Genomic DNA, 15,711 nt, shown 5'->3' with positions numbered 1-15,711 from the left:
TCAGTCTTGATGAGGTCTCGAACACAGTCAGTCTTGATGGAGGTCAAGAGCATGGTCAGTCAGAGCTTAACACACACACACACACACACAGTCTTACTTAGGTCCAGGACATCGTCGGTCTTGATGAGGTCTTCAGAGCGAGTGAGAGGAAGCTGCGTCTCTGGTTCTCCCTGCAGCTGAAGAGATAATGATCTCAGCATGAAGAACACACGGATGGCCTGTAGAGGGAGAAACACATCGGTCACCAACATACGACACACAGAGTGGCTGGTTCAGTGTGTCTCACTTGGTACAGAACATCCCTCCCCAGGTCAGTAGGTACAGAACATCCCTCCCCAGGTCAGTAGGTGGTACAGAACATCCCTCCCCAGGTCAGTAGGTGGTACAGAACATCCTCCCCAGGTCAGTAGGTACAGAACATCCCTCCTCAGGTCAGTAGGTACAGAACATCCCTCCCCAGGTCAGTAGGTACAGAACATCCCTCCCCAGGTCAGTAGGTACAGAACATCCCTCCCCAGGTCAGTAGGTACAGAACATCCCTCCCCAAGTCAATAGGTACAGAACATCCCTCCTCAGGTCAGTAGGTACAGAACATCCCTCCCCAGGTCAGTAGGTACAGAACATCCCTCCCCAGGTCAGTAGGTGGTACAGAACATCCCTCCCCAGGTCAGTAGGTACAGAACATCCCTCCCCAGGTCAGTAGGTACAGAACATCCCTCCCCAGGTCAGTAGGTACAGAACATCTCTCCCCAGGGCAGTAGGTACAGAACATCCCTCCCCAGGTCAGTAGGTACAGAACATCCCTCCCCAGGTCAGTAGGTACAGAACATCCCTCCTCAGGTCAGTAGGTACAGAACATCCCTCCCCAGGTCAGTAGGTACAGAACATCCCTCCCCAGGTCAGTAGGTACAGAACATCCCTCCCCAGGTCAGTAGGTACAGAACATCCCTCCTCAGGTCAGTAGGTACAGAACATCCCTCCCCAGGTCAGTAGGTACAGAACATCCCTCCCCAGGTCAGTAGGTACAGAACATCCCTCCTCAGGTCAGTAGGTACAGAACATCCCTCCCCAGGTCAGTAGGTACAGAACATCCCTCCCCAGGTCAGTAGGTGGTACAGAACATCCCTCCCCAGGTCAGTAGGTACAGAACATCCCTCCCCAGGTCAGTAGGTACAGAACATCCCTCCCCAGGTCAGTAGGTGGTACAGAACATCCCTCCCCAGGTCAGTAGGTGGTACAGAACATCCCTCCCCAGGTCAGTAGGTGGTACAGAACATCCCTCCCCAGGTCAGTAGGTGTGTCTCAGTGTGTGTGTGTGTGTGTGTGTGTGTGTGTGTGTGTGTGTGTGTGTGTTACCCGTCTGGTTTTCTCTACTCCTCCACAGGGCAGTCTCTTAACGAAGTCTATTCCAGTCAGAGGAGTACCAGTAGGAGGAAGTAGAACGGACGCGTCCATCATGAGGTACTCCACGTTCAGGGGCTTACTCTGGAGACACATTAAATACATTATCAGGGGCTTACTCTGGAGAGACATTAAATACATTATCAGGGGCTTACTCTGGAGACACATTAAATACATTATCAGGGGCTTACTCTGGAGAGACATTAAATACATTATCGGGGGCTTAGTCTGGAGACACATTAAATACATTATCAGGGGCTTACTCTGGAGACACATTAAATACATTATCAGGTACCCCACGTTCAGGGGCTTACTCTGGAGAGACATTAAATACATTATCAGGGGCTTACTCTGGAGACACATTAAATACATTATCAGGGGATTACTCTGGAGACACATTAAATACATTATCAGGGGCTTACTCTGGAGAGACATTAAATACATTATCAGGGGCTTACTCTGGAGACACATTAAATACATTATCAGGGGCTTACTCTGGAGACACATTAAATACATTATCAGGGGCTTACTCTGGAGACACATTAAATACATTATCGGGGGCTTACTCTGGAGACACATTAAATACATTATCAGGGGCTTACTCTGGAGACACATTAATACATTATCAGGGGCTTACTCTGGAGACACATTAAATACATTATCAGGGGCTTACTCTGGAGACACATTAAATACATTATCAGGTACTCCACGTTCAGGGGGTTACTCTGAGTAAACCTCTGCCTTAACTTTATTGGGATAGGGGGCAGTATTCGGAAGTTTGGATGACTGAGGTTCCCAAAGTAACCTGCCTGCTACTCAGGCCTAGAAGCTAGGATATGCATATAGTTGGTAGATTTGGATAGAAAACACTCTAAATTTTCCAAAACTGTTAAAATAATGTCTGTGAGTATAACAGAACTGATATGGCAGGCAAAAACCTGAGGAAAATCCATCCAGGAAGTACTATTATTTTGATGCCTGTTTTTCCATTGAAAGCCTATCCACCATACAAAGACTTAGGACCCAGTTCACGAGCTCTGTGGCTTCTTCTACGTGTGGCCAGTCGTTAGGCGTTGTTTCAGGCTTCTACTCTGAAAACTGAGGGCGATACAGCACTTTCAATGAGAGGACAGTGGAGATTTCCAGACATGAGTCCTGCGCGTAATCGGGACCTCGCCTTTCTTGTTTCTCCTTTTCTATTGACGAAGCTTTTGTCCAGTTGAAATATGATCGATCATTTATGACAATAAACAATCTGAGGATTGATTATAAACATCGTTTGACATTGTTCTATGAACTTTTATGGTACTTATGTGATTTTTCGTCAGCCTGCTGTGATCGTGCTTTGTGCCAATGGATAACTGAACAAAACGCACCATGAAAAAACTGAGGGTTTTGGATATAAAGAGGGACTTTATCGAACAAAACAAACATTTATTGTGTAACATAGAGTCTTGTGAGTGCAACCATATGAAGATCATCAAGGGTAAGTGATAAATTCTAATCGCTATTTCTGACTTATGTAACTCTTCTACTTGGCTGGTTACTGTTTGTAATGATTTGTCTGCGGGGCGCTGTTCTCAGATAATCCCATGGTTTCGCCGTAATGCCTTTTTGAAATCTGACACAGCGGTTGGATTAACAAGAAGTTAATCTTTAAACGGATGTATAACGGGGTAGCCTAGTGGTTAGAGCGTTGGACTAGTAACCAGAAGGTTGCAAATTCAAATCCCCGAGCTGACAAGGTTAAAAATCTGTCGTTCTGCCCCTGAACAAGGCAGTTAACCCACCCCCCTGAACAAGGCAGTTAACCCACCCCCCTGAACAAGGCAGTTAACCCACCCCCCTGAACAAGGCCGTCATTGAAAATAATAATTTGTTCTTAACTGACTTGCCTAGTTAAATAAAGGGTACAATTAAATAAATAACACTTGTATGTTTTAGGAATGTTTATTATGAGTATTTCTGTTTTTTTGAATTTGGCGCTCTGCAATTTCACCGGCTGTTGTCCAAAGCAGTTTTAACAGGCCACATAATAACTTCCTTAGTTTGGTTTAGTCTGTTATTCAACAGACACTGGGAGATGAATTCACCTTTCAGCTGGACAATAACCTAAAACACCAAGGCCAAACTCACACTGGGGCTGATTACCAAGACGACAGCGAGGATAACCTGGGAGATGAATTCACCTTTCAGCTGGACAATAACCCTAAAACACCAAGGCCAAACTCACACTGGGGCTGATTACCAAGACGACAGCGAGGATAACCTGGGAAATGAATTCACCTTTCAGCTGGACAATAACCCTAAAACACCAAGGCCAAACTCACACTGGGGCTGATTACCAAGACGACAGCGAGGATAACCTGGGAGATGAATCCACCTTTCAGCTGGACAATAACCCTAAAACACCAAGGCCAAACTCACACTGGGGCTGATTACCAAGACGACAGCGAGGATAACCTGGGAAATGAATTCACCTTTCAGCTGGACAATAACCCTAAAACACCAAGGCCAAACTCACACTGGGGCTGATTACCAAGACGACAGCGAGGATAACCTGGGAGATGAATCCACCTTTCAGCTGGACAATAACCCTAAAACACCAAGGCCAAACTCACACTGGGGCTGATTACCAAGACGACAGCGAGGATAACCTGGGAAATGAATCCACCTTTCAGCTGGACAATAACCCTAAAACACCAAGGCCAAACTCACACTGGGGCTGATTACCAAGACGACAGCGAGGATAACCTGGGAGATGAATCCACCTTTCAGCTGGACAATAACCCTAAAACACCAAGGCCAAACTCACACTGGGGCTGATTACCAAGACGACAGCGAGGATAACCTGGGAAATGAATCCACCTTTCAGCTGGACAATAACCCTAAAACACCAAGGCCAAACTCACACTAGGGCTGATTACCAAGACGACAGCGAGGATAACCTGGGAGATGAATCCACCTTTCAGCTGGACAATAACCCTAAAACACCAAGGCCAAACTCACACTGGGGCTGATTACCAAGACGACAGCGAGGATAACCTGGGAGATGAATCCACCTTTCAGCTGGACAATAACCCTAAAACACCAAGGCCAAACTCACACTGGGGCTGATTACCAAGACGACAGCGAGGATAACCTGGGAGATGAATTCACCTTTCAGCTGGACAATAACCCTAAAACACCAAGGCCAAACTCACACTGGGGCTGATTACCAAGACGACAGCGAGGATAACCTGGGAGATGAATCCACCTTTCAGCTGGACAATAACCCTAAAACACCAAGGCCAAACTCACACTGGGGCTGATTACCAAGACGACAGCGAGGATAACCTGGGAAATGAATCCACCTTTCAGCTGGACAATAACCCTAAAACACCAAGGCCAAACTCACACTGGGGCTGATTACCAAGACGACAGCGAGGATAACCTGGGAGATGAATCCACCTTTCAGCTGGACAATAACCCTAAAACACCAAGGCCAAACTCACACTGGGGCTGATTACCAAGACGACAGCGAGGATAACCTGGGAAATGAATTCACCTTTCAGCTGGACAATAACCCTAAAACACCAAGGCCAAACTCACACTGGGGCTGATTACCAAGACGACAGCGAGGATAACCTGGGAAATGAATTCACCTTTCAGCTGGACAATAACCCTAAAACACCAAGGCCAAACTCACACTGGGGCTGATTACCAAGACGACAGCGAGGATAACCTGGGAGATGAATCCACCTTTCAGCTGGACAATAACCCTAAAACACCAAGGCCAAACTCACACTGGGGCTGATTACCAAGACGACAGCGAGGATAACCTGGGAAATGAATTCACCTTTCAGCTGGACAATAACCCTAAAACACCAAGGCCAAACTCACACTGGGGCTGATTACCAAGACGACAGCGAGGATAACCTGGGAGATGAATCCACCTTTCAGCTGGACAATAACCCTAAAACACCAAGGCCAAACTCACACTGGGGCTGATTACCAAGACGACAGCGAGGATAACCTGGGAAATGAATCCACCTTTCAGCTGGACAATAACCCTAAAACACCAAGGCCAAACTCACACTGGGGCTGATTACCAAGACGACAGCGAGGATAACCTGGGAGATGAATCCACCTTTCAGCTGGACAATAACCCTAAAACACCAAGGCCAAACTCACACTGGGGCTGATTACCAAGACGACAGCGAGGATAACCTGGGAAATGAATCCACCTTTCAGCTGGACAATAACCCTAAAACACCAAGGCCAAACTCACACTGGGGCTGATTACCAAGACGACAGCGAGGATAACCTGGGAGATGAATCCACCTTTCAGCTGGACAATAACCCTAAAACACCAAGGCCAAACTCACACTGGGGCTGATTACCAAGACGACAGCGAGGATAACCTGGGAGATGAATCCACCTTTCAGCTGGACAATAACCCTAAAACACCAAGGCCAAACTCACACTGGGGCTGATTACCAAGACGACAGCGAGGATAACCTGGGAGATGAATTCACCTTTCAGCTGGACAATAACCCTAAAACACCAAGGCCAAACTCACACTGGGGCTGATTACCAAGACGACAGCGAGGATAACCTGGGAGATGAATCCACCTTTCAGCTGGACAATAACCCTAAAACACCAAGGCCAAACTCACACTGGGGCTGATTACCAAGACGACAGCGAGGATAACCTGGGAAATGAATCCACCTTTCAGCTGGACAATAACCCTAAAACACCAAGGCCAAACTCACACTGGGGCTGATTACCAAGACGACAGCGAGGATAACCTGGGAGATGAATCCACCTTTCAGCTGGACAATAACCCTAAAACACCAAGGCCAAACTCACACTGGGGCTGATTACCAAGACGACAGCGAGGATAACCTGGGAAATGAATTCACCTTTCAGCTGGACAATAACCCTAAAACACCAAGGCCAAACTCACACTGGGGCTGATTACCAAGACGACAGCGAGGATAACCTGGGAGATGAATCCACCTTTCAGCTGGACAATAACCCTAAAACACCAAGGCCAAACTCACACTGGGGCTGATTACCAAGACGACAGCGAGGATAACCTGGGAAATGAATCCACCTTTCAGCTGGACAATAACCCTAAAACACCAAGGCCAAACTCACACTGGGGCTGATTACCAAGACGACAGCGAGGATAACCTGGGAGATGAATCCACCTTTCAGCTGGACAATAACCTTAAAACACCAAGGCCAAACTCACACTGGGGCTGATTACCAAGACGACAGCGAGGATAACCTGGGAGATGAATCCACCTTTCAGCTGGACAATAACCCTAAAACACCAAGGCCAAACTCACACTGGGGCTGATTACCAAGACGACAGCGAGGATAACCTGGGAAATGAATTCACCTTTCAGCTGGACAATAACCCTAAAACACCAAGGCCAAACTCACACTGGGGCTGATTACCAAGACGACAGCGAGGATAACCTGGGAGATGAATCCACCTTTCAGCTGGACAATAACCCTAAAACACCAAGGCCAAACTCACACTGGGGCTGATTACCAAGACGACAGCGAGGATAACCTGGGAAATGAATCCACCTTTCAGCTGGACAATAACCCTAAAACACCAAGGCCAAACTCACACTGGGGCTGATTACCAAGACGACAGCGAGGATAACCTGGGAAATGAATTCACCTTTCAGCTGGACAATAACCCTAAAACACCAAGGCCAAACTCACACTGGGGCTGATTACCAAGACGACAGCGAGGATAACCTGGGAGATGAATCCACCTTTCAGCTGGACAATAACCCTAAAACACCAAGGCCAAACTCACACTGGGGCTGATTACCAAGACGACAGCGAGGATAACCTGGGAAATGAATCCACCTTTCAGCTGGACAATAACCCTAAAACACCAAGGCCAAACTCACACTGGGGCTGATTACCAAGACGACAGCGAGGATAACCTGGGAGATGAATCCACCTTTCAGCTGGACAATAACCCTAAAACACCAAGGCCAAACTCACACTGGGGCTGATTACCAAGACGACAGCGAGGATAACCTGGGAGATGAATCCACCTTTCAGCTGGACAATAACCCTAAAACACCAAGGCCAAACTCACACTGGGGCTGATTACCAAGACGACAGCGAGGATAACCTGGGAAATGAATTCACCTTTCAGCTGGACAATAACCCTAAAACACCAAGGCCAAACTCACACTGGGGCTGATTACCAAGACGACAGCGAGGATAACCTGGGAGATGAATCCACCTTTCAGCTGGACAATAACCCTAAAACACCAAGGCCAAACTCACACTGGGGCTGATTACCAAGACGACAGCGAGGATAACCTGGGAAATGAATCCACCTTTCAGCTGGACAATAACCCTAAAACACCAAGGCCAAACTCACACTGGGGCTGATTACCAAGACGACAGCGAGGATAACCTGGGAAATGAATCCACCTTTCAGCTGGACAATAACCCTAAAACACCAAGGCCAAACTCACACTGGGGCTGATTACCAAGACGACAGCGAGGATAACCTGGGAGATGAATTCACCTTTCAGCTGGACAATAACCCTAAAACACCAAGGCCAAACTCACACTGGGGCTGATTACCAAGACGACAGCGAGGATAACCTGGGAGATGAATCCACCTTTCAGCTGGACAATAACCCTAAAACACCAAGGCCAAACTCACACTGGGGCTGATTACCAAGACGACAGCGAGGATAACCTGGGAAATGAATCCACCTTTCAGCTGGACAATAACCCTAAAACACCAAGGCCAAACTCACACTGGGGCTGATTACCAAGACGACAGCGAGGATAACCTGGGAAATGAATCCACCTTTCAGCTGGACAATAACCCTAAAACACCAAGGCCAAACTCACACTGGGGCTGATTACCAAGACGACAGCGAGGATAACCTGGGAGATGAATCCACCTTTCAGCTGGACAATAACCCTAAAACACCAAGGCCAAACTCACACTGGGGCTGATTACCAAGACGACAGCGAGGATAACCTGGGAGATGAATTCAACTTTCAGCTGGACAATAACCCTAAAACACCAAGGCCAAACTCACACTGGGGCTGATTACCAAGACAACAGCGAATGCTCCTGATTGGCTGAATTAAAGTTCTGACTTAAATCTACTTGTAAATGTACGACGAGACCTGGAAATGGTTGTCTACGGCAACGGATCAACAACCAATGACAGAGCTTGAATCATTTAGATAATAATAAATCATTCTTAAGAGACTTACACGGAAACACTCACAGCTCTTAAGAGAATTACCCAGAAACACTCACAGCTCTTAGAGAATTACCCAGAAACACTCACAGCTCTTAGAGAATTACCCGGAAACACTCACAGCTCTTAAGAGAATTACCCAGAAACACTCACAGCTCTTAGAGAATTACCCAGAAACACTCACAGCTCTTAGAGAATTACCCAGAAACACTCACAGCTCTTAGAGAATTACCCAGAAACACTCACAGCTCTTAAAGACTTACCCTGAAACACTCACAGCTGTAATCACTGACAAAGGCGTATCTACAAAGTAATGACTCAGGGGTGTGAAAACTTACGTAAATTATAAATTTCTGTTTGTCATTTTCAATACGTTTCTAAAAAAATGACGTTTTCACTTTCTCATTATGAGGTATTGTGTGTAAGAAGAGAAAAAAACACTTATATTTCATCCATTTTTTGAATCCAGGCTGTAAGAAAAACAAAATGTTGAATAAGTCAAAGGGGAATGAATACATCCGAGACCGAGGGGCTGTTACCGAGACCGAGGGGCTGTTACCGAGACCGAGGGGCTGTTACCGAGACCGAGGGGCTGTTACCGAGACCGAGGGGCTGGTACAGAGACCGAGGGGCTGGTACCGAGACCGAGGGGCTGTTACCGAGACCGAGGGGCTGTTACCGAGACCGAGGGGCTGTTACCGAGACCGAGGGGCTGGTACCGAGACCGAGGGGCTGTTACCGAGACCGAGGGGCTGGTACCGAGACCGAGGGGCTGGTACCGAGACCGAGGGGCTGTTACCGAGACCGAGGGGCTGTTACAGAGACCGAGGGGCTGTTACCGAGACCGAGGGGCTGTTACCGAGACCGAGGGGCTGGTACCGAGACCGAGGGGCTGGTACCGAGACCGAGGGGCTGTTACCGAGACCGAGGGGCTGTTACCGAGACCGAGGGGCTGTTACCGAGACCGAGGGGCTGTTACCGAGACCGAGGGGCTGTTACCGAGACCGAGGGGCTGTTACCGAGACCGAGGGGCTGTTACCGAGACCGAGGGGCTGTTACCGAGACCGAGGGGCTGTTACCGGGACCCGAGGGGCTGGTACCGAGACCCGAGGGGCTGGTACCGAGACCCGAGGGGCTGTTACCGAGACCGAGGGGCTGGTACCGAGACCGAGGGGCTGGTACAGAGACCGAGGGGCTGTTACAGAGACCGAGGGGCTGTTACCGAGACCGAGGGGCTGGTACCGAGACCGAGGGGCTGGTACCGAGACCGAGGGGCTGGTACCGAGACCGAGGGGCTGGTACCGAGACCGAGGGGCTGGTACCGAGACCGAGGGGCTGTTACCGAGACCGAGGGGCTGTTACCGAGACCGAGGGGCTGGTACCGAGACCGAGGGGCTGGTACCGAGACCCGAGGGGCTGTTACCGAGACCCGAGGGGCTGTTACCGAGACCCGAGGGGCTGTTACCGAGACCCGAGGGGCTGTTACCGAGACCCGAGGGGCTGTTACCGAGACCCGAGGGGCTGTTACCGAGACCCGAGGGGCTGTTACAGAGACCGAGGGGCTGTTACAGAGACCGAGGGGCTGGTACAGAGACCGAGGGGCTGTTACAGAGACCGAGGGGCTGTTACAGAGACCGAGGGGCTGTTACAGAGACCGAGGGGCTGTTACAGAGACCGAGGGGCTGTTACAGAGACCGAGGGGCTGTTACAGAGACCGAGGGGCTGTTACAGAGACCGAGGGGCTGTTACAGAGACCGAGGGGCTGTTACAGAGACCGAGGGGCTGTTACAGAGACCGAGGGGCTGGTACCGAGACCGAGGGGCTGGTACCGAGACCGAGGGGCTGTTACCGAGACCCGAGGGGCTGGTACCGAGACCCGAGGGGCTGGTACCGAGACCCGAGGGGCTGGTACCGAGACCCGAGGGGCTGTTACAGAGACCGAGGGGCTGTTACAGAGACCGAGGGGCTGTTACAGAGACCGAGGGGCTGTTACAGAGACCGAGGGGCTGTTACAGAGACCGAGGGGCTGTTACAGAGACCGAGGGGCTGTTACAGAGACCGAGGGGCTGTTACAGAGACCGAGGGGCTGTTACAGAGACCGAGGGGCTGTTACAGAGACCGAGGGGCTGTTACAGAGACCGAGGGGCTGTTACAGAGACCGAGGGGCTGGTACCGAGACAGAGGGGCTGTTACAGAGACCGAGGGGCTGGTACCGAGACAGAGGGGCTGGTACCAGAGACCGAGGGGCTGTTACAGAGACCGAGGGGCTGGTACCGAGACCGAGGGGCTGGTACCGAGACCGAGGGGCTGGTACCGAGACCGAGGGGCTGGTACCGAGACCGAGGGGCTGGTACCGAGACCGAGGGGCTGGTACCGAGACCCGAGGGGCTGGTACCGAGACCCGAGGGGCTGGTACCGAGACCCGAGGGGCTGTTACAGAGACCCGAGGGGCTGTTACAGAGACCGAGGGGCTGTTACAGAGACCGAGGGGCTGTTACAGAGACCGAGGGGCTGTTACAGAGACCGAGGGGCTGTTACAGAGACCGAGGGGCTGTTACAGAGACCGAGGGGCTGTTACAGAGACCGAGGGGCTGTTACAGAGACCGAGGGGCTGTTACAGAGACCGAGGGGCTGTTACAGAGACCGAGGGGCTGTTACAGAGACCGAGGGGCTGTTACAGAGACCGAGGGGCTGTTACAGAGACCGAGGGGCTGGTACCGAGACAGAGGGGCTGTTACAGAGACCGAGGGGCTGGTACCGAGACAGAGGGGCTGGTACCAGAGACCGAGGGGCTGTTACAGAGACCGAGGGGCTGGTACCGAGACCGAGGGGCTGGTACCGAGACCGAGGGGCTGGTACCGAGACCGAGGGGCTGGTACCGAGACCCGAGGGGCTGTTACAGAGACCGAGGGGCTGTTACAGAGACCGAGGGGCTGGTACAGAGACCGAGGGGCTGTTACAGAGACCGAGGGGCTGTTACAGAGACCGAGGGGCTGTTACAGAGACCGAGGGGCTGTTACAGAGACCGAGGGGCTGTTACAGAGACCGAGGGGCTGTTACAGAGACCGAGGGGCTGTTACAGAGACCGAGGGGCTGTTACAGAGACCGAGGGGCTGTTACAGAGACCGAGGGGCTGGTACCGAGACCGAGGGGCTGGTACCGAGACCGAGGGGCTGTTACCGAGACCCGAGGGGCTGTTACCGAGACCCGAGGGGCTGGTACCGAGACCCGAGGGGCTGGTACCGAGACCCGAGGGGCTGGTACCGAGACCCGAGGGGCTGTTACAGAGACCGAGGGGCTGTTACAGAGACCGAGGGGCTGGTACAGAGACCGAGGGGCTGTTACAGAGACCGAGGGGCTGTTACAGAGACCGAGGGGCTGTTACAGAGACCGAGGGGCTGTTACAGAGACCGAGGGGCTGTTACAGAGACCGAGGGGCTGTTACAGAGACCGAGGGGCTGTTACAGAGACCGAGGGGCTGTTACAGAGACCGAGGGGCTGGTACCGAGACAGAGGGGCTGTTACAGAGACCGAGGGGCTGTTACAGAGACCGAGGGGCTGGTACCGAGACCGAGGGGCTGGTACCGAGACCGAGGGGCTGGTACCGAGACCGAGGGGCTGGTACCGAGACCGAGGGGCTGGTACCGAGACCGAGGGGCTGGTACCGAGACCCGAGGGGCTGGTACCGAGACCCGAGGGGCTGGTACCGAGACCCGAGGGGCTGTTACAGAGACCGAGGGGCTGTTACAGAGACCGAGGGGCTGTTACAGAGACCGAGGGGCTGGTACAGAGACCGAGGGGCTGTTACAGAGACCGAGGGGCTGTTACAGAGACCGAGGGGCTGTTACAGAGACCGAGGGGCTGTTACAGAGACCGAGGGGCTGTTACAGAGACCGAGGGGCTGGTACCGAGACCGAGGGGCTGTTACCGAGACCGAGGGGCTGTTAACGAGACCGAGGGGCTGGTACCGAGACCGAGGGGCTGGTACCGAGACCGAGGGGCTGTTACAGAGACCGAGGGGCTGGTACCGAGACCGAGGGGCTGTTACAGAGACCGAGGGGCTGGTACCGAGACCGAGGGGCTGGTACCGAGACCGAGGGGCTGGTACCGAGACCGAGGGGCTGTTACAGAGACCGAGGGGCTGTTACCGAGACCGAGGGGCTGTTACAGAGACCGAGGGGCTGTTACAGAGACCGAGGGGCTGTTACAGAGACCGAGGGGCTGTTACAGAGACCGAGGGGCTGTTACAGAGACCGAGGGGCTGTTACAGAGACCGAGGGGCTGTTACAGAGACCGAGGGGCTGGTACCGAGACCGAGGGGCTGGTACCGAGACCGAGGGGCTGTTACAGAGACCGAGGGGCTGTTACAGAGACCGAGGGGCTGTTACAGAGACCGAGGGGCTGGTACAGAGACCGAGGGGCTGTTACAGAGACCGAGGGGCTGTTACAGAGACCGAGGGGCTGGTACCGAGACAGAGGGGCTGTTACAGAGACCGAGGGGCTGGTACCGAGACCGAGGGGCTGGTACCGAGACCGAGGGGCTGGTACCGAGACAGAGGGGCTGGTACCGAGACAGAGGGGCTGTTACAGAGACCGAGGGGCTGTTACCGAGACCGAGGGGCTGGTACCGAGACCGAGGGGCTGGTACCGAGACCGAGGGGCTGGTACCGAGACCGAGGGGCTGGTACCGAGACCGAGGGGCTGGTACCGAGACCGAGGGGCTGGTACCGAGACCGAGGGGCTGGTACCGAGACCGAGGGGCTGTTACCGAGACCGAGGGGCTGGTACCGAGACCGAGGGGCTGGTACCGAGACCGAGGGGCTGGTACCGAGACCGAGGGGCTGTTACCGAGACCGAGGGGCTGTTACCGAGACCGAGGGGCTGGTACCGAGACCGAGGGGCTGGTACCGAGACCGAGGGGCTGGTACCGAGACCCGAGGGGCTGTTACCGAGACCCGAGGGGCTGTTACCGAGACCCGAGGGGCTGTTACCGAGACCCGAGGGGCTGTTACAGAGACCGAGGGGCTGTTACAGAGACCGAGGGGCTGTTACCGAGACCCGAGGGGCTTTTACAGAGACCGAGGGGCTGTTACAGAGACCGAGGGGCTGTTACCGAGACCCGAGGGGCTGTTACCGAGACCCGAGGGGCTGGTACAGAGACCGAGGGGCTGTTACAGAGACCGAGGGGCTGTTACAGAGACCGAGGGGCTGTTACAGAGACCGAGGGGCTGGTACAGAGACCGAGGGGCTGTTACAGAGACCGAGGGGCTGTTACAGAGACCGAGGGGCTGTTACAGAGACCGAGGGGCTGTTAAAGAGACCGAGGGGCTGTTAAAGAGACCGAGGGGCTGTTACAGAGACCGAGGGGCTGTTACAGAGACCGAGGGGCTGTTACAGAGACCGAGGGGCTGTTACAGAGACCGAGGGGCTGTTACAGAGACCGAGGGGCTGGTACCGAGACCGAGGGGCTGGTACCGAGACCGAGGGGCTGTTACAGAGACCGAGGGGCTGGTACCGAGACCGAGGGGCTGGTACCGAGACCGAGGGGCTGGTACCGAGACCGAGGGGCTGGTACCGAGACCGAGGGGCTGTTACAGAGACCGAGGGGCTGGTACCGAGACCGAGGGGCTGGTACCGAGACCGAGGGGCTGGTACCGAGACCGAGGGGCTGGTACCGAGACCGAGGGGCTGGTACCGAGACCGAGGGGCTGTTAACGAGACCGAGGGGCTGGTACCGAGACCGAGGGGCTGGTACAGAGACCGAGGGGCTGTTACAGAGACCGAGGGGCTGGTACCGAGACCGAGGGGCTGTTACAGAGACCGAGGGGCTGGTACCGAGACCGAGGGGCTGGTACCGAGACCGAGGGGCTGGTACCGAGACCGAGGGGCTGGTACCGAGACCGAGGGGCTGGTACAGAGACCGAGGGGCTGGTACAGAGACCGAGGGGCTGTTACCGAGACCGAGGGGCTGGTACCGAGACCGAGGGGCTGGTACCGAGACCGAGGGGCTGGTACCGAGACCGAGGGGCTGTTACCGAGACCGAGGGGCTGTTACCGAGACCGAGGGGCTGTTACCGAGACCGAGGGGCTGGTACCGAGACCGAGGGGCTGTTACAGAGACCGAGGGGCTGTTACAGAGACCGAGGGGCTGTTACAGAGACCGAGGGGCTGGTACCGAGACAGAGGGGCTGTTACCGAGACCGAGGGGCTGGTACCGAGACCGAGGGGCTGGTACCGAGACCGAGGGGCTGTTACCGAGACCCGAGGGGCTGTTACCGAGACCGAGGGGCTGTTACCGAGACCGAGGGGCTGTTACCGAGACCGAGGGGCTGTTACCGAGACCGAGGGGCTGGTACCGAGACCGAGGGGCTGTTACCGAGACCGAGGGGCTGGTACCGAGACCGAGGGGCTGTTACAGAGACCGAGGGGCTGTTACAGAGACCGAGGGGCTGTTACAGAGACCGAGGGGCTGGTACCGAGACCGAGGGGCTGGTACCGAGACCCGAGGGGCTGTTACCGAGACCGAGGGGCTGTTACCGAGACCGAGGGGCTGGTACCGAGACCGAGGGGCTGGTACCGAGACCGAGGGGCTGGTACCGAGACCGAGGGGCTGTTACCGAGACCGAGGGGCTGGTACCGAGACCGAGGGGCTGTTACCGAGACCGAGGGGCTGGTACCGAGACCGAGGGGCTGTTACCGAGACCGAGGGGCTGGTACCGAGACCGAGGGGCTGGTACCGAGACCGAGGGGCTGGTACCGAGACCGAGGGGCTGGTACCGAGACCGAGGGGCTGTCACCGAGACGAGGTGCTGTCACCGAGACGAGGTGCTGTCACCGAGACCGAGGGGCTGTTACCGAGACCGAGGGGCTGTTACCGAGACCGAGGTGCTGTTACCGAGACCGAGGTGCTGTCACCGAGACCGAGGGGCTGTCACCGAGACCGAGGGGCTGGTACCGAGACCGAGGGGCTGGTACCGAGACCGAGGGGCTGGTACCGAGACCGAGGGGCTGGTACCGAGACCGAGGGGCTGGTACCGAGACCGAGGGGCTGGTACCGAG

At 54.4% G+C, this 15,711-nt stretch overlaps 1 protein-coding gene across 3 annotated transcripts in view; it reads right to left on the bottom strand.

Annotated features, from left to right (window-relative positions):
- The window catches only part of LOC139365275 (protein CLEC16A-like), an 84,113-nt gene that overhangs the window by 15,951 nt on the left and 52,451 nt on the right, over positions 1-15,711 (bottom strand). For all 3 annotated transcript variants that reach the window (XM_071102785.1, XM_071102784.1, XM_071102786.1), the window contains 2 exons: positions 1,357-1,485; positions 98-218 (listed from right to left, as the gene is read on the bottom strand). In XM_071102785.1, the coding sequence (XP_070958886.1) occupies positions 98-218; positions 1,357-1,485 (250 nt within the window). The remainder of the gene's footprint in view (positions 1-97; positions 219-1,356; positions 1,486-15,711) is intronic.

The sequence above is a fragment of the Oncorhynchus clarkii genome, chromosome 13, assembly GCF_045791955.1.
Source record: "Oncorhynchus clarkii lewisi isolate Uvic-CL-2024 chromosome 13, UVic_Ocla_1.0, whole genome shotgun sequence".
NCBI lineage: Eukaryota > Metazoa > Chordata > Actinopteri > Salmoniformes > Salmonidae > Oncorhynchus > Oncorhynchus clarkii.
Note: the sequence above shows the minus strand (reverse complement) of the source record. Positions and strands in the feature narration are given on the sequence as shown.